This window comes from Oreochromis niloticus, linkage group LG18, assembly GCF_001858045.2.
Source record: "Oreochromis niloticus isolate F11D_XX linkage group LG18, O_niloticus_UMD_NMBU, whole genome shotgun sequence".
Taxonomy (NCBI): Eukaryota; Metazoa; Chordata; class Actinopteri; order Cichliformes; family Cichlidae; genus Oreochromis; species Oreochromis niloticus.
This window is the reverse complement of record NC_031982.2, coordinates 5,155,482-5,177,241: the sequence shown is the minus strand read 5'-3', so window position 1 is coordinate 5,177,241 and position 21,760 is coordinate 5,155,482. Positions and strand designations below refer to the sequence as shown.

At 40.5% G+C, this 21,760-nt stretch overlaps 1 protein-coding gene across 1 annotated transcript in view; it reads right to left on the bottom strand.

Annotated features, from left to right (window-relative positions):
- The window catches only part of plppr4a (phospholipid phosphatase related 4a), a 59,221-nt gene that overhangs the window by 29,932 nt on the left and 7,529 nt on the right, over positions 1 to 21,760 (bottom strand). Inside the window, exon 2 of the mRNA XM_019348312.2 lies at positions 4,750 to 4,935. Coding sequence (XP_019203857.1) covers positions 4,750 to 4,935 — 186 coding nt within the window. The remainder of the gene's footprint in view (positions 1 to 4,749; positions 4,936 to 21,760) is intronic.

Sequence of the window (21,760 nt, the reverse complement as noted above, 5' to 3'; positions counted from 1 at the left end):
AGGTCTGACATGCCCAAAAGGTTGTTTCTGTTCAGGACGTGGCGTTTTCAGTGAGAGAAACGTTTTGTCACTCATCCAAGTGACGAAACGTTTCTCCCACTACGTCCTGATGAACAGAATCAACCTTTTGGGATTTTCTTACCTGGATGAGCGTGCATCAAGGTGTGACATGGTCCTGAATCCATAACTTGGAATGCTAGCTAATCTTTTACTTGACATTTTGAACTTTTATTTTCAAGCTTTTCAAGCTTGAAGCTTAAAGCTTTTAAAGAACTGAGAACTGATTCTCTATAAAAACTGGTTCCATGTAGGGCTGCCACGATTAGTCAACTAGTCACGATTACGTCGACTATCAAAATCGTCGACGACTAATTTAATAGTCAACTCGTCATTTGAAGCTTTGCAAGATCCTGAAAGACGCAAGAATAAGTCGTAGGATTTAAGATTGTAATAACGGACTGAAACGGCTGCATCCTCCTGAGGCCGCATTTGTAGGCCGATTACATCACAGACGCGACGAAGGCTGTCCAAATTCGTAGACTCCTCCAAATGCGTCCTCCTTTTCCCCAGATTTGAAGGATGGGCTGGGTGTATCCTTCATGACCCACCATATCCCAGAATCCATAGCGCGGCTCAGCCAATTCCGGTTTCCAACAATGTCGGCAGCTATTTAGTTTTAATAATACTCTTGTTAATCTTTCTGGGCCACAAAATAAACTTTTAACATATTTTCAGGCGAGAATGTAGCTGTGTCAACTTCAAATATCTGCTCGGTTTAATTCAATTCAATTCAATTCAATTTTATTTATATAGCGCCAAATCACAACAGAAGTCGCCTCAAGGCGCTTTATATTGTACAGTAGATCGCACAATAATACATACAGAGTTTATCAAGACATCACATATTTGCAAAAGTGCTCCAACGTTTTCGGAGACGTCACCAGCTTGATAGCTGACCTGGAGGTCAAGGCTCACTAGAGCCGGCGAGAACAGCAAACTCCCGGCAAATCGCTTTCAAACCCCCGCGGTCTTCCGCTACTCAGGTTAAACATGATATATAAGTCACTTAGATAACTTACAAATGTTATTGTTTGGCTTTTTTCAGTGTTTTATTTGTTCCTGAGTAAATCGGTTTGGCTGAGATTAAAGTTATAGTTTTCACAAACGTCACACAAGAAACTGGTTAAACAGAAGTGTGAGATGGTTGAGAGTTTACTCCAGTGTCCTGTTATATTTTAGATAGCAAGGAGCAGACAGCCGAGTTTATTAAACTCCACCGAGACAATCTGCAAATTTTATTAAAAGTTTAATAAACTATCATCTTGTCTTTATTTTTAGTAACACATACCTGAAACACTTCAAGCTGTAAGCTAATGATAGTTATATAAGAGCAGATGCATGCTGGTGGAATAAGCTGTACGTTATATGTCCAGTGGACGCATGATCTGATTAGTCGACTAATCGCAAAAATAATCTGTGACTAGTCAACTATCAGAATAATCGCTTGTGGCAGCCCTAGCTCCAAGTATTGTTCGATGTTAGTCTGCCTGCCTATCCACCCTCCTTATCAGTTTCACTTGCACTACAGTCAGCTGATTTCAGTTGTGGTGCTGGAGGAGGGAAACAGTCTACAGTGTGGACATGGGATTGCTTCATTTTAAAGTGGATGGTAAAGTGGATACTGCATCCAGGAGAGAAACAACCGTATTATACTGCTAACTTAACTTCTACTCTTTGCAAGCATATGCATGGACAGCATGCTAACACTAAGCTAGCAAGAACTCAGCGTGACGAGAAAGACTGTAGCCTATAGGTTTATAATGATGCCATATATAACGATAAATGGCAATTATGAGACAATGGATTTCATGTCATTTTATGGAGAAATGTAGTAGTAATGTAGTAATGTAGTATAATGAATTACTTTCTCCTGGGAGTAATTTAGCAATGTACTGCATTACTTTTAATAAAAGTGTTCTCTGTGTGTGTAATACAAGACTTTTTATGAGTGATGACCCCAACAGTGGTTACAACAGAGAGGGGAAAAACCTCCAACACGCACAAATATTTAACCACACAGCATGATATTAATTTGTACAAATGTATTAATGTTATAATGACACAAATGATATGCTGCTTAGCCAGTGAGAGCCATATAAGAACTCAAACATATATCGATAATTTTTATGTTACCTATAAAAAAGATCAACGTTAAGTTCAATGAGGAGAGATGATTAGAAAGAATGAACATGATTTATTGGTGAACAGAATATAGATGGCAGTTAGACTCCGGTAGCCCGTCTCAACAGAACGGGTGAAAGGGATTAGAGCAGGACCCCCGAGATGCTGGTGGTGGAGAACAAGGTGGCTTGAATGGAGCTTGAGTGATGAGAGGTGGAGATGGGGAGGAGGTGGGTTGCACAAAGCCGTCTGCAAAGGAGAATGATAGATGCCGATGAGATTTAAAGTATACAGCATGAATGCTGATTGGCCTGGAGAAGATCAGAAGAATGTGATTGGACTAGACCAGTGATGACGAGTGATGATGGGTGTCGACAGATGTGAGGTTAGAGCTGGGCGATATGACCCAAAATTCATATCTCGATATTTTTTAGCTGGATGGCGATATAAGATATATATCTCGATATTTTTTTAAAGCCATAAAGTAAGAACAAAAAGAGAGTTCTTAGTCAAAGCTGTGTCCCAGATGTCACACAGGCACTTTTATTAACATACAGCATAGATGTACATGAAAAAAACTACTCAAAAATGAATTGAGCATTTATTAAATAATGATGCTCCATAAATAAAAGAAAACAATGTTGTTTTTGTGCATAACAAAGAGCTCACAATTGTGCAGTCAAAATGTAAACTAACAGACGCTGAGCATAATAACAAAGACAGATTTCACAGCTGCTCTGTTCCCAACTTCTACTGCGTGACTGACAGCCTGGAGTTTGAAATCCGCTTCGTAACCATGTCTCTGAACAGGAGCCATTTATGGTCCTTATACACACACAATGGTAATATTACGTTGAAGCACAGTACGTATCACTCCGCGAGGCTCCTCGGTAGCCATAATGCTCCGACAATCCATCAAGCGGTGCAGCTCCGTAGCTTAGCAAAGTCGAACTAAAACAGTTTTTGACAGATTGCTGAGCGCCGTGTATCACATAAAATCGGTTCGCGGTCATCAAGCACAACCAGAATTCATACAAAAGGCGAGCAGTCAACTTTTGAGAAAATGAAAGGATTTCAGGCCGTGCATGGCGTTAGCGTGGCTGGCTCGTTAGCGTGGTTAGCTCGTTAACACATTGACGCCGTCCAGCCCCACGCACGGGGCGATGCGCAGTAACTCGTTAACGGAGATTTGCCGTGTCCATCTTGTCGCTGCCTGCAGGTGAAGCGATGGGGGAGGAGGGGGAGTTGTGTTCAGTGAAGGAGAGGCGAGGTCGAGTAACGTTGCGTAAAGACAAAAGTGGACGAAAGAGAGGCAAACTTGCAGCTCCACAACTATAATTATAACATAACATAGACTATATCGATATAAAGGATATTGTCACATCTTATATCTCGTATAAAAATATATCGATATTTTTAAAAAACTCGATATATCACCCAGCTCTATGTGAGGTCATAGATCTTCTTTATTGAACTTATGCATATACTTCATTTGTATTAAAAAAGTTAAAGTTAGTTAAAATAATTAATGTCAACAGAGAAAATGGCTGGATTATTTCTGTTAATGTTAGAACAGCATAGAAACAGTGTAGAGCTGCTTTCAGCTTGGTCAGACTCCCACAGCATTAGGAGCAGATCTACAAATCAGCAATGAGTGGGAGTGCAGATCTGCTGTGGGAAGATTGCTTTCCCAGTCAAACACAATTTACTACATTTGTCTCCATTTGATGTAAAAAAAAAAAAAAAAAAAAAAAAAAAAAGAAAAGGAAAAGAAGAAAAAGAAGGAGACTTAACAGCTCTATTAGTCAGACAAGGAATATATTTACCTAGTTTAGTTATGTTTTATTCGTGGAAACTACAACCCTCTTTTCAAAGATGTCTAGACACTATATCAAACGTAAATAAAAACACAACATAATAACCTGCAATTTGCTGAAAGCCTATACTGCGGACGATCCACCCAAAGTGGCTAGGGAATGATACAGATGAAAACAAAAGAGGGAGCATAAGGAACAAAAAGAGATGAAGAGAGTAAACAGCAGGCCTAACGCTTGCTGCTGGTACTACTGTTGATGGTGCAGAAGCAGCAGCCCCGACAGCAAACGTGGGGAAATTTGAAACATTTTGCTGCATCCATTTCTTGTATTCTTTTTCTTTCTTAGCGTTTCAGCTGCAACTTTTCACCACTTCTTCCACACTAAACTCTATCCTACAAGTTGCGTGACCCCACAGCGACGATAGAGGAAGTGCCCGACTTCATTAAGGGATTTGACTGGGCGGTGTCGGTAATGAAAATGAATGAACAGGCTGCGGTCAGTGCTTGAAGGTCCAGTGCACAGTGATCAGCCAAAAAGTGCGTTGGCCCACCGGGCAAATGCCTGGTATGCCAGATTACCATTCCAGCCCTGGAGTATTAGTGTCAAGTAGTATCAAGTTTGAAAGTCTAGTATTATGACTAGCCTAATTCCAACCTACACATGTAATCACAGTCCCTGAAAGCAAGTGTTTTAGCTACTGATGTTACTGTGCTAGCCAATGTTAAAGCTGGACACGTGGAGACGTACTTACAGTGACAGTAGGTGCAGCGAAGGCCAGGCTGAAGAGCAAAGGCAATGGACAGACTTCCTGTCTTGGGAGGATGTATGGTAGAGATAGACTGCGATCATTACAACTGTACCCAGAATGCACCGGCTGGAAAATATCCGTCAGCTCCAGGAAGTAAAGACTGACAATAGAGGAGGCCAGAATAGGGAGCTGCAGAACAGAACACAGAACGATGCAAAACAAATGAACAAAGTGTGTGGAGATGAAGTTAGGAAAAGTACATCAATACAAAAATTCACACGCTTGTTTAAAAACAATAAACTGCATGAATATAGGAAATTGAGCTGTCTCATTGTGTTCTATTGAAGACTGGTCCTCATTGTTATAGATTAAGGCCAGAGTAACTCAACTAACTTAAAGTACTCATTAAGGCATTTGTCACATAGATATAACTCCATATGAAGCAATGTCCAAACATAACTCCGTTTACTGCCCTCCCCCCAGCTCAGAGATTTAGTGGGGTGTTGTATATGAGTGTAGACTTGTATATAGTTAAACATGTATGGATTATAAAATGGCAAATTCTGAATATTGATTTGTAAATAATGGAATTTGAAAAAAGGGGGTTGAAATAGAAAAAGTCTAAATGTCATCCTACTCCTTTTTGAGCACTGTGTAGACATAAATATTCATGAAAACTTGATGTTTTTATGTTTCTCTCTTGTTACTTTAGTTATATTTACATGTTTGAAATAAACTATTCTGCCCATTTACATTTTTATGTTCATTCATTGGCCACTTAGGTTAGGTGCTCCTGTTTAAGTGCTTGTCAATGCAAATATCTAGTCAGCCAGTCACAATGTCACAACACAATGCATTAAGGCATGTAGCCATGATCAAGGCTACCTGATTCAGTTCAAACCAAGTGTCACTTTAGGGAAGAAAGGTGATTTAAATGAAGATGAAAGTAGCGTGGTTGTTGAACTACCCAGATTTCACAACCTGCTTCCAGCAGGATAACACACCTTGTCACAAAAGTGAAATAATCTTAAACTGGTTTCTTTGAACATGGCAATTAGCTCACTGCACTCAAATATACTCTATAGCAGGGGTCCCCAACCCCTGGGCTCCGGTCCAAATCTGGACCTCAAGCGGGTTTACTCCGGACCTCAAAGCATCTTCCCATTTAGTTAGATATTTTATTCCTGCTGGCTGCAGTGGCGCGACGGGCAGCTATGTGGGTCAGCTACGTTCTAGTCCACACTCCAAAGCCAGCTGGTGGAGGTATTGCACCACCAACTGCCAGAAAAACGACAAAGAAGAACAACCCATGCAGGCCCTTCAATGCGGGTTGCTAAGTTACTATCTTGGAAGCTCACACTTGCTGACAGTACAATGATGACTTGGTGGTGCACAGAAGAGTGGGTAAAAGAAGATGGCTCTGTCAAAAATATGTAAAGTGGACTATGAAAGATCAATGGCCATTCCCCAAATATCTGTGAATGGTACTCATGACCATTGTGATCAATGGTCATGACAATTTGCATATTAATGACGAAGGAACTGTCCTCACAGCCCATTGTTCATTCAGTGCTGCTGGTTTCAGTCATTATGCAAATGTACTGTTTATAAGGTTGGAAACCTGCAGTCAGCTGAGACTGAAGAAGTCACCTGATGATGACGAAACATTTCTCCCACTGAAAACGTCCACATGAACAGAATCAAATTTTTGGAATTTACTTACCTGGATGATTGAGCATGCATCAAGACACCTTAATGTTGGTTTATGTGCAATAGATGTGGTAAAGATTATTGCATAATTTCATTGTTAAATTGCTTTTTGTTTAATATCAGTACTTGAACTGGATTGCACTCTTCTGTTCAGCAGATGATGTAATGAGCACATGAATAATTGATCAGTAGTTACAAGACAAAAATCTATATTGTTAATTAAATGTTTAATAAACATGAAAGAAAATGTTTTTGTTGGTTCATTTAAAATGTTCGGACCCCAGATTGATTGGATGATGGAGTGGACCTCCTGCTATTGTAGTTGGAGACCGCTGCTCTGTAGTCACCAGATCTCAGTCCAACAGAGCATCTTTGGGATGTGTTGGAATGACCTAACAGGAAGGTTTCTATGGAGCACGTCTGATTTTGGTTGGCACTGAATGATAAAAAAAAAGAAGCCGAAAAAGAAAATATAATTGAAAATATTTTTGAATTTACATATAATTTGCATCCTGCATAAATTATTATTATTTTTTTTTTACAGAGTTTGACTTGTCTTGGTAAACCAGCCAGAACAACTCAAAGTCCATTTTAATTCCTTCCTATGTTTTTGATGTATTACATTCAACTGTTTCATAAAATGTAAATAGAATAGAAAAATTTATTATATTATCCTTTCACAACACTTTTAGGTTTTAACTGATTTAAAGAAGAAACAAAAGACAAAGTGCTACATTTTAGATCGGCACAACTTTCTAAAGCTTTTCTCTTTAACCTGTCAGTCAAATGTTCAACAGAAAGAAGCATCATATTGCATATTTTTGGCTTATTTAATGATACAATTATCTGTGCTGCACATATGTGAAACTTAAAGTGGGCCAGAATCTGCAACAGCGCTCAATACTAATTTCAAATGGCTGAATCAAAATCCCCAAACACGCAAACTGTTCCCAAGCAGTTTATCAGAAAACATATCTGTGAGCTAAATGTGCAGAAAGCATGCATGTGCAGCACTGATAGCTGCAGGAAAATGTAAGAGGAAGAGGAGGTGAGGAGTGCTCAGCAAGCTCACATGTAACGTCCTAAAATCACTGTAGGTATTTAAAATCAGATAATTTAAAATCAAGTCTTTTGCTTGTTTATCTGAAACATCTTGCAAAACAAGCTGACGTATGCAAATGTTGGGTTATTCACAGGTTGCATGAAAATACCAGGCAGCTTAGCGCACCGGAAACTGGTGTGTTAGCAGTACTGTGATAACGTTTACAGTGATGTAACATGTTGGACTGGCTAAATCTCGATTACATCAAAGGTAACAGACATTAGTTAATAACACTGATGATGCCAGTCAGATTCACTCACTGAATTCCACCTGTTATACCAGCTATCAGCCGTAGAACTCGCATAACATTTGCTTTCATCTTTTTGAAATTTGGCTGGTTAAATCCACACAGAGAAGCTAATACTTAAGCAGCACAACTGATCACAGCCTGCACACAAAAAATCTACTGGAGCAGCAGGACCGCTGGCCTCTAACTCCTACGGGGTAAGAGCATCACAAGAACACAAGCTAGCTAACATGGCTTAGCTTCTCAACAGTGTATGCAACTAATAAGCTGTGTTGGTTCTCAGTCATCTAGGTCATGGCAGTCCAAGGAGAAAGGAACATTTCTTGAAGATATTTCACCTCTCATCTGAGAAGCTTCTTCAGTTCTAAAAGCCAACGGTGGAGAGTCCCAGGTATTTAACTTTGGTTGGAGCTGACCCACTCACCATCACATAGTAAAGTCTCACAACCATGACCTCTGCTTATCTCAGAGGCCTCCTCCTTCTGTTGTTTACTGCTGAGCAACCAAAAAACATTAATTTGTCTATTTAGGGTCCTGAGCTCCAGCATCATGACAGGTATGGCTTAACAGCTTGGACATATCAAACATATGACTCCAGCAGACAATCTATATCGCACTTAAAACATGTTTCTCCTTGTTTGCTCTGATGACTGTCAGACAGTATTGGGAATACATGTTGTGTTTCAGTGTCAGCAACAAATAAAGTTTCTTGTTTCTAAGCTGGCAAACCCTGATGTCTCTGCTCCTGAGCCGGCTGAGCATCTGTGACGGTTTCTGTATTCAGCAGCCCAAGAAATTACATAATGAATGTTGTTTTTCTCAGCCTGTGAAGACACCGCCTGAATTTTGTGTTGCCAAGCTGCCATGGCAGAGTCTTTCTGTGGTGCTTCACTTGAGACTATGTTAGTAGCACAACTAAAGCCACCAAGGACTGTTGCTCCATCTGGAGCCTGGGTAAGCACTGTTTCTGTTGTTGCTACTCCTAAAGACTGTTGTGCTCTCTTGTCTGTGCCAATAATGATTATAGCTCCACCAGTGATTGTCCCTGAGCCTTCTCCTCCACCTGTGTCTGCTACCAGGGTGGCACGGACCCAGCACTCTCCTGCACCCGTTCCAGTTCTTAGTCTGCTGATTAAATTTTGGCTGTGGTTCAGGGGGTTGGATATGGGCAGAAATCTGTGCCATCAGAAACTGAATTTGAATAAGTTAAATTTGAATTTGAATTGCTCGGATTGAATCTGAATTGTAACTTGAATAAATGCTTTTACAAACTGAATATGAATTAGTCTAATTTGAAATTCAATTTATTAGTTTGAAAATGATCTATAAATTGAATTTCAAATTAGGCTAATTCATATTCAGTTTGTAAAAGCATTTATTCAAGTTACAATTCAGATTCAATCCGAGCAATTCAAATTCAAATTTAACTTATTCAAATTCAGTTTCTGATGGCACAGATTTCTGCCCATAGTTGGAAGCTCATCTTGTAACTGGAAGGTTGCCGGTTCGATCCCCAGCTCTGTCTGTCCTAACGGATGGTCGTTGTGTCCTTGGGCAAGACACTTCACCTACCGCCTACTGGTGATAGCCAGAAAGGCCGATGACACGATATGGCAGCCTCACTTCTGTCAGTCTGCCCCAGGGCAGCTGTGGCTGCAACTGTAGCTGCCTCCACCAGTGTGTGAATGTGAGAGTGAATGAATAGTGGAATTGTAAAGCGCTTTGAGGGTCTCGAAAAGCGCTATATAAATGCAATCCATTATTATTATTAATTATGTCCACAATGAAGATTCAAATTTTAAGGATTGACTCCTGGATTTGTGAGTGAACAACCTGCGAGTAGTAAACTTATCAGAGAGGGAAAACAGACCAAACTCATGTCATACACAAACAAACAAATTAGGTTCCTTTGCTGGCTGCAGGGCGTCAGCAGCAGGGTTTGCTTGAGGTGTTAAGGAAGACTGTAAAAACATCTGGTAGCTCAGCAGATTAACTAAAAATTTAACAAGCAAATATACAGCTTGAACTTTCAGGTGGAACCACATCATTTTATGGAAAAGATCAAGAACGAACACGGAGACACAGAAACCCATCATGTTGTTAAACTGACACAAGCTCATAGCAGGGTTCACATAAAATATCACCACTTAGGTCAATCTATCTATTTTAAGACATTGTTTTAATAATGACAGAAATTATAAGAAAGAGTTAAACATTTCTAAAAACTGTTGTTTTTTTTACTATTATTAGTATTATTATTATTTTTCTGTATCGCTCCAATCAGCTTTTATCTGTCTGTCTTTCCACATAAACAGGTAGCGATTTTAGCATTAGCATCTTGGATAATCCAATCAGAAGGCGACAGACAACATGTCATAGTGTCTGTCTCCCGAATCCAAACTGGAAGCTGGTTCCACAGAAGAGGGGCCTGAAAACTGAAGGCTCTGCCTCCCATTGTACTTTTAAATACTCTAGGAACAACAAGTAGGCCTGCAGTGTGAGAGCGAAGTGCTCTAATAGGGTGATATGGTACTACAAGGTCATTAAGATGGGGCCTGATTATTTAAGACCTTGTATGTGAGGAGCAGGATTTTGAATTCAATTCTGGATTTAACAGGAAGCCAATGAAGGGAAGCCAAAACAGGAGAAATCTGCTCTCTCTTTCTAGTCCCTGTCAGGACTCTTGCTGCAGCATTTTGGATTAACTGAAGGCTTTTCAGCGAGTTTTTAGGACATCCTGATAATAAAGAATTACAGTAGTCCAGCCTGGAAGTAATAAATGCATGAACTAGTTTTTCAGCATCACTCTGAGACAGGATATTTCTAATTTTAGAGATGTTGCACAAATGGAAGAAAGCAGTCTTACATATTTGTTTAATATGTGCATTGAAGGACATGTCCTGGTCAAAAATGACTCCAAGGTTCCTCACAGTGTTACTGGAGGCCAAGGTAATGCCATCTAGAATAAGAATCTGGTTAGATACCATATTTCTAAGATTTTCAGGGCCGAGTAAAATAACCTCAGTTTGATCTGAATTAACAAGATACCAAATATCAAAATAATCCAAAACAACATGTGTAGCTGCTACTGTACAAAAAGATGAAACATGCCAAAGATGATTGGTTCAGGTAAAACAAGCAAGTCAAAGGTCAAGCGGAACTGGGTACAAGAGGCTGATCAATAGTACTTCTGCTTGAAGAGCCCACCCCAGTTGAACGTAGGAGTGTGCCACATATGTCATATAGTGATTTCATTGCTATAGCAATGCCATTTTCTTGTTCCTTAGTGCAATGAGCAAGCCCACGCATGTCTGAGAGCAAGAGCTGCTTTTATGATCATAAGTATCTGCGTCAACAACCTATAAAGCACAGTTCTTTGAAGATATGCAAGAAAACTGATATGCAAGAAACAAACTTGTTTCACTACTTGGGGCAAAAGAACAGCACTGAGTACAACCCGGCTACAGACGAGGGAACACCAGCAGCTGGTCATGTTCAACCCAGATGACTCCACTAAACATCAATGGAGCGCTCGTAACTGTACCCGGAGCAGCAAACAATGGATGGAAATGATAAAATATTTTATTATGTCAAAATATTGTGTAGGGTTCTGATGAGTTACACGGTTTAATGACTGATAAACTAAAGCGTAAAGCAGTTATTTACAGTAAAGACCCTACATATTAATCAGTAATTTTCATTTTATCATGTCATTGGAAAAAGTCATTGGTTACACTGGATCCAACAACTGAAAGCAGTTAAGCAGCTGACACTGTAACAAAGACACGCAAAAAGGTAGGGTTGCCACGATTAGTCAACTAGTCACGATTACGTCGACTATCAAAATCTTTGACTAATTTAATAGTCAACTCGTCATTTGAAGCTTTGTAAGATCCTGAAAAACGCAGGAATAAGTTGTAGGATTTAAAAGTGTAATAATGGACTGAAACAGAAGATGACAGCACTGCATCTACAAGGATGCCAGCTGCCGTTAGAAGAAGAAAGAAGAAGAAGAAAGAAGGAGAAAGACGAAGAAGAAGAAGTAGAAGGAAGAAGAAGAAAGAAGAAGAAGAAGAAAGAAGAAAGAAAGAAGAAGAAAGAAAGAAGAAGAAGAAAGAAAGAAGAAAGAAAGAAGAAAGAAAGAAGAAGAAAGAAAGAAAGAAGAAGAAAGAAAGAAGAAAGAAAGAAAGAAGAAGAAAGAAAGAAGAAAGAAAGAAAGAAGAAAGAAAGAAAGAAGAAGAAAGAAAGAAAGAAGAAAGAAAGAAGAAAGAAAGAAAGAAGAAAGAAAGAAGAAGAAAGAAAGAAGAAGAAAGAAAGAAGAAAGAAAGAAGAAAGAAAGAAAGAAAGAAAAAAGAAGAAGAAGAAAGAAAGAAGAAGAAGAAAGAAGAAAAAGAAGAAGAAGAAAGAAAGAAAGAAAGAAAGAAAGAAAGAAAGAAAGAAAGAAAGAAAGAAAGAAGAAGAAGAAGAAGAGAAGAAGAAGAAGAAGAAGAAGAAGAAAGAAGAAGAAGAAGAAGAAAGAAGAAGAAGAAAGAAAGAAGAAGAAAGAAGAAAGAAAGAAGAAGAAAGAAGAAAGAAGAAAAGAAGAAGAAGAAAGAAGAAAAGAAGAAAAAGAAGAAGAAGAAAGAAGAAGAAGAAAGAAGAAAGAAGAAAGAAGAAAGAAAGAAGAAAGAAGAAGAAAGAAGAAGAAGAAAGAAGAAGAAAGAAGAAGAAGAAAGAAGAAAGAAGAAGAAGAAGAAGAAAGAAGAAAGAAGAAGAAGAAGAAAGAAGAAAGAAGAAGAAGAAGAAAGAAGAAAGAAGAAGGAAGAAGAAGAAGAAAGAAGAAAGAAGAAGAAGAAGAAGGAAGAAGAAAGAAGAAGAAGAGAAAGACGAAAGAAGGAGAAAGACGAAAGAAGGAGAAAGACGAAGAAGAAGAAGAAGTAGAAGGAAGAAGAAGAAAGAAGAAGAAGTAAGAAGGAGGAAGAAGGAGGAAGAAGGAATCTGCTTGGTTTATCAAGACATCACATATTTGTAAAAGTGCTCCAACGTTTTCGGAGACATGTGTTACCCACCAGCTCGATAGCTGACTGGGAGGTCGAGGGTCACTAGAGCCAGCAACAACAGCTCCCGGCACATCGTTTTCAGACCCCCGTGGTCTTTCGCTACTCAGGTTAAACATGATATATAAGTCACTTAGATAACGTAAAAATGTTATTGTTTGTCTTTTTCAGTGTTTTATTTGTTCCTGAATAAATTGGTTTGGCTGAGATTAAAGTTATAGTTTTCACACAGCTGAATAAACGTCAAACAGAAAACCGATTAAACAAAAGTGAGATGGTCGAGAGTTTACTCCAGTGTCCTGTTATATTTTAGATAGCAAGGAGCAGACGGCCGAGTTTATTAAACTCCACCGAGACAATCTGCAAATTTTATTAAAAGTTTAATAAACTATCAAGGACTTCCAGTGGGGCACGTGGTCACCCCACATTGAGCTCCGTCTGTACTCTCCCTTCCTAGGCACTTATAGTGAAGGTAGTGTATCCTTTTTTACTAAGGTTTTTGCAAGAAGCTCTCTCGGACATGCTGAACAAAAATCCAGTGAGTTCTCCGCAGAAGCACCACAACGTGGTTAACAAACGCTTCAGGGTTAGAGAGGAGCCAAACGAGGTAATGGAGCTAATAAAGCGAGCAGCCGAAGCCAAAAGAGAAACATTGCAGACTGTGATGAAAAACATGCGGGCAGAGGCCTTGGACCAAGCTTTATTGCCTCTCAGTGCAAGTATTTCTCTAAATGGAACCTTGCTGCGGACGGTCCAAGACAACTTAAACATGCAGGCAGCAAAAGTGGATATGCTATTGGTCAAGGTCGATAACCTACAGGGCTCAGTCCGCCAAGTCAAAAAAGATGCTAACAACTGTATAACTGAAATGGGCAAGCTCACACTCAAGATTAATGAGTTGGAAGATCGGGAACGGAGAAACAACATCAGAATCATTAACCTACCTGTGGGAATCAAAGGGGATGATGCTCGCAGATTCTTGATCGACATGCTACCCAAATTGATCCCGGATCTGAAGCAATCAGCCGTGCTTCCGCTGGAGATAGAAAGGACACACCGCATCTACTCTCCTAGATCCTCCAAAGCCAGCACAATGATCCTCCGACTTCTCAAGTATACAGATCGACAGGCTATTCTACAAGGAGCCAGGAAGGCTAAACCATCCCTTGCTGATGGCACTCGGCTGGAATTTTATGCCAACTACGGCGTAGGTACCACGCAACGGACGAGCGCCTACAAAGAGGTGAGAACCCGCTTCCGACAGAAAGGAATCGTCAACTTCTTGATTAACCCTGTTATGTTGAGAGTTAGGGTGGCAGGTGAGCAAAAGACTTTTGAGACTGTCAAGGAGGCCGAACGCTTTCTGAACGACCTGGATGCGGATAGTATTGCAGGCACCAAGGAGACTGAGAGCTTCTGGCGGCTGCTTGTATTATGGAAACCTGAAGGTGCCTCAGACGACTGAGGGACGGGTAAGTGTTATTTGATGTTTTTCCTCGTTACCTAAATGCAGAATAATGTAATTCGATATTTTGTTCAAGTTTGCCAAAGGTTAAACAAATTGCTCTTTTTTTTTTCTTTTTTTTTTAAATGTTATGATGGGTTAGTGCAGGGGTCGGGAACCTTTTTGGCTGAGAGAGCCATGAATGCCACATATTTTAAAATGTAATTCCGTGAGAGCCATACAAAATGCTTAAAACTAAATACAAGTAAATGAGTGTATTTTATGCAAGACCAACACTTTTAAAGTACAATAAGTCTCTGAATTCTTTTTAATAGCTTTGTTATGCTGTTGTTAACCAAAGACGAATAAAGTACTTCTTATCATTAAGGCGACTTCTGGCGCTGCATGGTCTTGCTGATGGCTTTGTAGTCTTTTGATACGTGGTGAGGTTAAGCTTCATGTAGGCGTTGAGACTTCCATCCGTTAAACGCGATCATAGGTTGGTCTTAATGTTCTTTAGATGTGAGAACGACTGCTCACATGCATATGTAGAGCCAAACATTGTCAAAACTTGGAACGCGCTTCCCGCCACATACCACACACTCACCGCGTTCCAAGTTTTGACAATCAGCTGGTCCGCAGGTTGAAGTTTTTTCATTTCTCCCCACTTGTGTTTGCTCGCCAACTCTGCTTGCTGTTGTGCAAGTCTTTCCAAATCTTCATTCAGTGACTTGAACTTATTCACCCATATGTCTGAGGCCTTCAGGTCAGCAGCTTGTAGCTCAAAATCTCTGACAGAGACATCGGGGATGTAACTCAGGTCGGCGCTGTCCACTGCACACTCGTGTGGATGGGTGATGAACTTGAAAGGATGATTGCGCTCACGAAATTCTCCAAAGCGCGCTTTGAGTGACTGCAGAGGATTAGATGTGAAGCCCGCTAGCTGCTGAACGCAAACAGTGCTTGTTGAAGGGATAAGACTGTATTTCCAACGCCTTGCATTCTCACATTGAGCTGGTTCAGATGTTCAGTCATGTCCACAAGATAGTAGAACTTCAGGAGCCACTCTGTGTTAGCTAACTCAGGATGCTCAACATTTTTCATTTCAAGAAAAGTCCGGAATTCGCTCAGACAAGCTGCAAAACGGCCGAGCACCTTCCCTCTTGACAACCAATGCACATTGCTGTGCAGAAGAAGACCAGGATAATTATTCCCAACTTCATCCAGCAGTGTTTTAAACTGGCGAACATTTAAAGCTCGGGCAACAATAAAGTTGACGACCTGAATGACCAGCGACATCACCTCACCAAGCTGCTCGCCACACATCTGAGCAGAAAGCGCCTCGTGATGTAGGATGCAGTGAAAACTTGGATGGGTCCCTTTTCATGTTCACGAAGAAGCGCTACAAATCCTCTGTTTTTCCCCACCATGCACAGAGCACCATCGGTACACACCGAAATAAGTTTATCCATCGATAGATTTTTTTCTTTGACGAACTCCGTGAAAGACTTGAATAAATCTTCCCCTCTTGTTGTCCCTTTCATAGGCAAAACAGCAAGACTTTCCTCACGCAGTGTGTCACCGACAACATACCTTGCAATCACGCTGAACTGGGATAAATGGCTTATGTCTGTTGACTCATCCAAAGCGAGAGAAAAGAATGGTGCTGCATTTATGTCCTTCACTTGTGTTGCCTCAATTTGATATCATGATGGTACGATCGTGAACAATTCTTGCCGACAGAGGCATGTCTTTTATTCGTTTGATTATCTTGTCTTTATTCGAAAAGTCATCAAAAAGTTCATTGGCAATATCAAGCATGAATGTTTTGGCATACTCCCCATCTGTGAATGGCTTTCCGTTTCTCACAATTGCTAAAGCACCAGCAAAGCTAGCCGAATTCCAGTCATCTTGTTGGGTCCAAACACGGAGTTGCCGCTGACTAGCTTGCACTTTGCACAGTAGCTCTTGACATGCTTTCTTCATGCTGTCCCCCGCAGGATATTTCGATGCAAAAGTAGTATGGCGTGTGTCGAAGTGCCGCTTTAAATTTGACCGTTTCATTGATTCAATTTTATCATTGCATATTAGACACACTGCAGAACCTGCTCTCTCCACAAAGGAGAATTCCTCTGTCCACCAACCAACACATAAACTATGCCATAATCATTTTGAGTGAAGTCATAACCGCAGAGACGAATAACAACGACACTCAGTACTCGTTCTCTTATACATCAGAGTTGGGTTTGCGTGATTGGCTAAAAACATATGGCTAAGTTAACAGTGGTATCTCTAAATGTTAAAGGGCTGAATTCTGCCTTTAAATGTCTAGCATCCTTGATTTCTTACGTAGGCATAAAGTGGATATAGCGCTATTGCAGGAGACCCACCTTATATCAGTGGATGTGAGAAAAATGCAAAATAAATACTATATAGCTATTGCAGCTTCAAGTGATGGTTCTAAAACTAAAGGGGTTATGATATTGATGAAGCGTAACACTAATATACAAGTTGAGAAATTATGTCTTGCTTATCGGGGAAGTGGGCGTATGTCTGTGAAGGTTCTCAGTCATCCAGGTCATCGTAGTCAAAGGAGTTTGCAAAGAAAAGCGTCTGGACTTCTTTGAGTTGCTTGAAGACGTTTCACCTCTCATCCGAGAAGCTTCTTCAGTTCTAAGGTCAAATGGCCGAGAGTCCCAGATTTAAACCCAGTGGGAGTATCCCCCCAAAGAGGGACAAAGGACCCCCTGGTGATCCTCTAATCACATGCGCCAAGGTGTGAAAGCGGGTGGGTACCTAATCAGCCAGGGTTTTGGGTGAGCTCATTGTGAAACCTGGCCGCACCTTGTCATGTGAATTCCTGAGGTCAGATGGCCCAGGATGTGAGTGGGCGTTAAGGCGTCTGGGGAGGGAACTCAAAACTGGATTATAGATGGCAGACAGTTGGTGTCGTAAACCACCGCCTCTGTTCAAAGATGGTCGCTCACAGTGGACATAGATGGCCTCTTTCACTCCTCTTTCAAACCATCTGTCCTCTCTGTCCAAAATGTGAACATTGGCATCCTCGAAAGAGTGACCTTTATCCTTAAGATGCAGATGGACTGCTGAGTCTTGTCCTGTGGAGGTGGCTCTTCTATGTTGTGCCATGCACTTGTGGAGTGGCTGTTTGGTCTCTCCAATGTAGAGGTCTGGGCATTCCTCACTGCACTGTACAGCATACACCACGTTGTTAAGTCTGTGTTTAGGAGTTTTGTTTTTCGGGTGAACCAGTTTCTGTGGGCGTACTGCTGCGTTACTTCACGGGGGAAAAAAATTGCATTTGTATCCATATATGGTCCAACCATTGATGAAGTAAATTTCTTTGCATTGCTGACTAAAGAACTGCTCAGTTTGAATGGTTACGCTCTGATTATCGGAGCTGACATGAATACCTTCTCGGCCCGTCGCATGGATAGGTCTCACCATACCATATCAGAAACTCAAGCGATGTTGTCTGAGGCCTTAGGTGCCTTTATCAAAGTCTTGAATTTGAACGGCGTTTGGAGAGTATTGAACCCAACTGCTATAGATTTTACCTTTTACTCTGCACCCCATAAAATGTCTTCAAGAATAGACTATATTTTCACTTCTGCTAAGCTGGTCCAGTGTGTTCAATCAGTTAATGTCGTCCCAAGAAGTTTATCGGACCACAACCCAGTAATTGGTCGGTTTAATCTTTTCCCTGCTCGATGCAAACCAAACAGATGGAGATTTCATTTCAATTCAATTCAATTTTATTTATACAGCGCCAAATCACAACAACAGTCGCCTCAAGGCGGTTCATATAGTACAGTAGATCATACAATAATAGATAGAGAAAAACCCAACAATCATATGACCCCCTATGAGCAAGCACTTTGGCGACAGTGGGAAGGAAAAACTCCCTTTTAACAGGAAGAAACCTCCGGCAGAACCAGGCTCAGGGAGGGGCGGGGCCATCTGCTGCGACCGGTTGGGGTGAGAGAAGGAAAAGATTTAATGTCATGTTTTTGCAGAACAAAGAATTTATCAATCAGTTAAGACCCAAACTGGAAGAATTTATCAGGATTAATGCTGGTAGCATCCCTAACCCTATGTACACTTGGGCTGCCGTCAAGGTTTTTTTGAGAAACAATTCTATTTGGTTTTCCTCATATAGCAAAACACAAAGAGGTGACATAAAACGCCTAGAATTAGAATGCCAACTATTAGAAAATGAGCTGAACCTCAGTTACTCCGAAGGGAAGGATCTTGAATTGAAACTTAATCTGAATTAAAAGACCTGCTTAAACAGAGAGTGGAATATTTAATGCATATAACTAAACACAAATATTACTCAGAAGGTAGTAAACCAAGCAGACTTCTAGCTATGACAATTAAACAGCAAGAAAAGAATAGAAACATCCCTGCTATTTTTGGAGCACATAGGAAATTACTGACCTCACCCACAGAAATCACTGATACCTTCAGGACCTTTTTTTCCTGATTATATTCATCTGAATGCTCACTGTCTGAGGAAGAATTGGGAGATTTCTTTGATTCCATTCACCTACCATTTCTTTTTCCAGAGGACGTAAAAACCCTAGATACACTCATCACCATGCAAGACCTACATGACACCCTACATGACACCCTCAAACTTACTAACAAAGGTCGCTCACCAGGTATTGACAGTATAACCTCTGAGTTATATTTGGCATTTTGGGAATTACTGGGGCCACTATGGTTAGAGGCAGTGAACTATGCTATTGATAAGGATGCATTTTTAAAAACCCTTAATACAGCCTTAATAACAGTCTTGCCAAAGCCTGGTAAGGATCCTCTGGAGTGCAGTAACTATCGACCTATTTCCTTAATAAATACAGATATTAAATTATATGCTAAGGTATTAGCTGTACGCCTTGAGAAAGTGTTGGGTAAGCTGATTCACAGTGATCAAACTGGCTTCATGAAAGGCAGGTTAGCCTCTGACAACATAAGGCGGCTCCTCCATATCACTGATGAATCTAGTAGGTCCCGATCTCTGATTGGTCTTTTCTTTATGGACGCCCAGAATGCATTTGACCGAGTGGAGGTGAGGTTATTATGGAAAGTACTAGAAAAATTTAACTTTGGCCCCAAATTAATTAAGATGATAAAAATTTTATACACCAAGCCTTCAGCCAGTGTCTGTATTGGTGGAATTCTCTCATCTACATTTAGTATATTTTGCTGGACAAGACAGGGATGTCCACTCTCCCCACTCCTTTTTAAGCTTTTTATAGAACCCTTAGCACAGTCAATACGTCAAAACAACACCTTTATCCCCGACGATGCCTTGGTATACATGTCAGATATCCAGTCGACCTTATCCACACTATTGAACATAACAGATACTTTTGGTAAGCTGTCAGGTTTTAAGATTAACCTCAGGAAATCGGCTCTTATGTTACTCAATTTAGACAGGAACACTCTCCCACCGGATATACACATTGTAGAACAGGTTAATTATTTAGGTATTCAGATATTGCTGTCCGTAGCCTCTATTGTTAAGAGCAACTATTGTGGTATTTTTAAAAAGATAGAAAAAGATGTTAATAGATGGACGCCCCTGCATGTGGCAGTGCCAGCTCGGATCGCTGTAGTTAAAATGAATGTATTACCAAGAATTAACTTTATATGTTCAATGCTTCTTTTAGCCCCCCCGGTCGACTACTGGAAAAAAGTGGACTCTCTGCTCAAGTCATTCATATGGAATAACAGGCGTTCACGTATAAAGTGGGATATATTACAAAAATGCAGACGAGAGGGAGGATGGGCAGTCCCGAATTTCAAACTACACCATTTGGCATTCACATTGAAACATCACATTGAAACATATCAGGCAATGGTTGGATCCGAATGCAATGGCCCCATGGTTGAACATTGAAAAACACCTTGTAACCCCGATCAGACTACAAGACTTTTTCTCTGGGATTTCACTTAAACAGTGCCCATTGCGACAGGGGCCTATAATTTCATATTTATTGAAATCTTTTAGACTTGCGGAAAAGTTCTTAGGTGGAGTAACAAAGTGGCACAAGCACACCCCTGTATGGCAAAATATCACTTGCTAACTGGGTCCAAAACCTTCACTAAAAGCCCTATCCAGGTGTTAGAGGATTTAAATGGTACAAATTCAATCCTCAGTGTTAGAGTGAATTGTTAAATGTTTGTCATTTTTATTCTTACCATTTGTACTTTAACTGTGTGTTGAAAGGAATTCTTTTGTTCTCCCCTCCCCAGATTCTCGAGGTTCTGAGTGGGGGGCTGTAGTGTTTTATCACAGGCAAACATCCTTGTGAAGGTCTGATGTGGTAAAACTTCCTGCCCTTTGTATGGCTTCACTGTGTTATCTAGGGTGAACCATAGATTGGGTGTGGGGAGGTTACCCTCTTTATGACCTAGGATGTTGTTCCTGCTTTATGACCCTTTTGGTCAGCAGCTCACACACACACACAAGGTATTCCTTGTTCACATGTATACCTATAAGATGTCATATGTTAATGAACCTATGCATATTCATGTAACCACAATAAAAGAGCAGTGTTACGGGGGAACGGACGAGAGCAACTGGGGTCAAGCGAAGGAACGGCGCCTGTCCAGTTCTCTCCCGTGCACGTGAAACATAAAGAATGTTGCCTACTCGTGTCTTGCTTGCTGTGTAATCACATTGCCTTCAACGTTCCAGCGAATAGGTTCAAGCTACAAACCTATCACTCAGTTTCCAGGAGCTGGTTACTCGCTATAGAGTCCCAGAGCAGTCATTATTTCACTATTTTAGATTATGCTCAGCCCTCAAATCACATAATATCCAGTGGGGAGACAATTTAAAGTTACACTCAATTGTAGAGCTGGTGCAAAACTCACCTAAAAGAATAGTTTCATTTATCTACTTGAATTAATTAAAGCGGTTAAAATCCCAAGATTTTTCTATTTAAGAATGGCAAAAAGACCTGGCAGACCAACAAGAGAAGATAGCCTGGACCACAACCTGGGCCAATGTTGCCAGTTCATCAAAGAATCCCAGCCACCAATTTATCCATTATAAGATATGCTGTCGAACGTACTTAACTCCTCAGAAAAGATTCCAGATGAAAATAACCTCTCATCCTTACTGGACATTCTGCTCGAGTGCTACTGGTAGAGCCTTAATACATTCTCTATGGGAATGTCCTGATGTGTTCTTATTCTGGAGCAAGGTAATAAAGTTACTGTCATCACTGACAAATAGTCTCCCTGTTGACCCACTACTACATCTTCTACTTGATGACTCTAGGCTTCAATGACAATGAAAACACGCAAAATATGGCTGGCAGGCAGAACTGCAGCCAAAAAGCTAGCGGTTCAGAGGTGGCTACCACCACATGATCTCTCGGTGAAACACTGGTTACATGGTTTCTTAGATATCTTGTACTTAGAACTATCCTCAGCTAGAT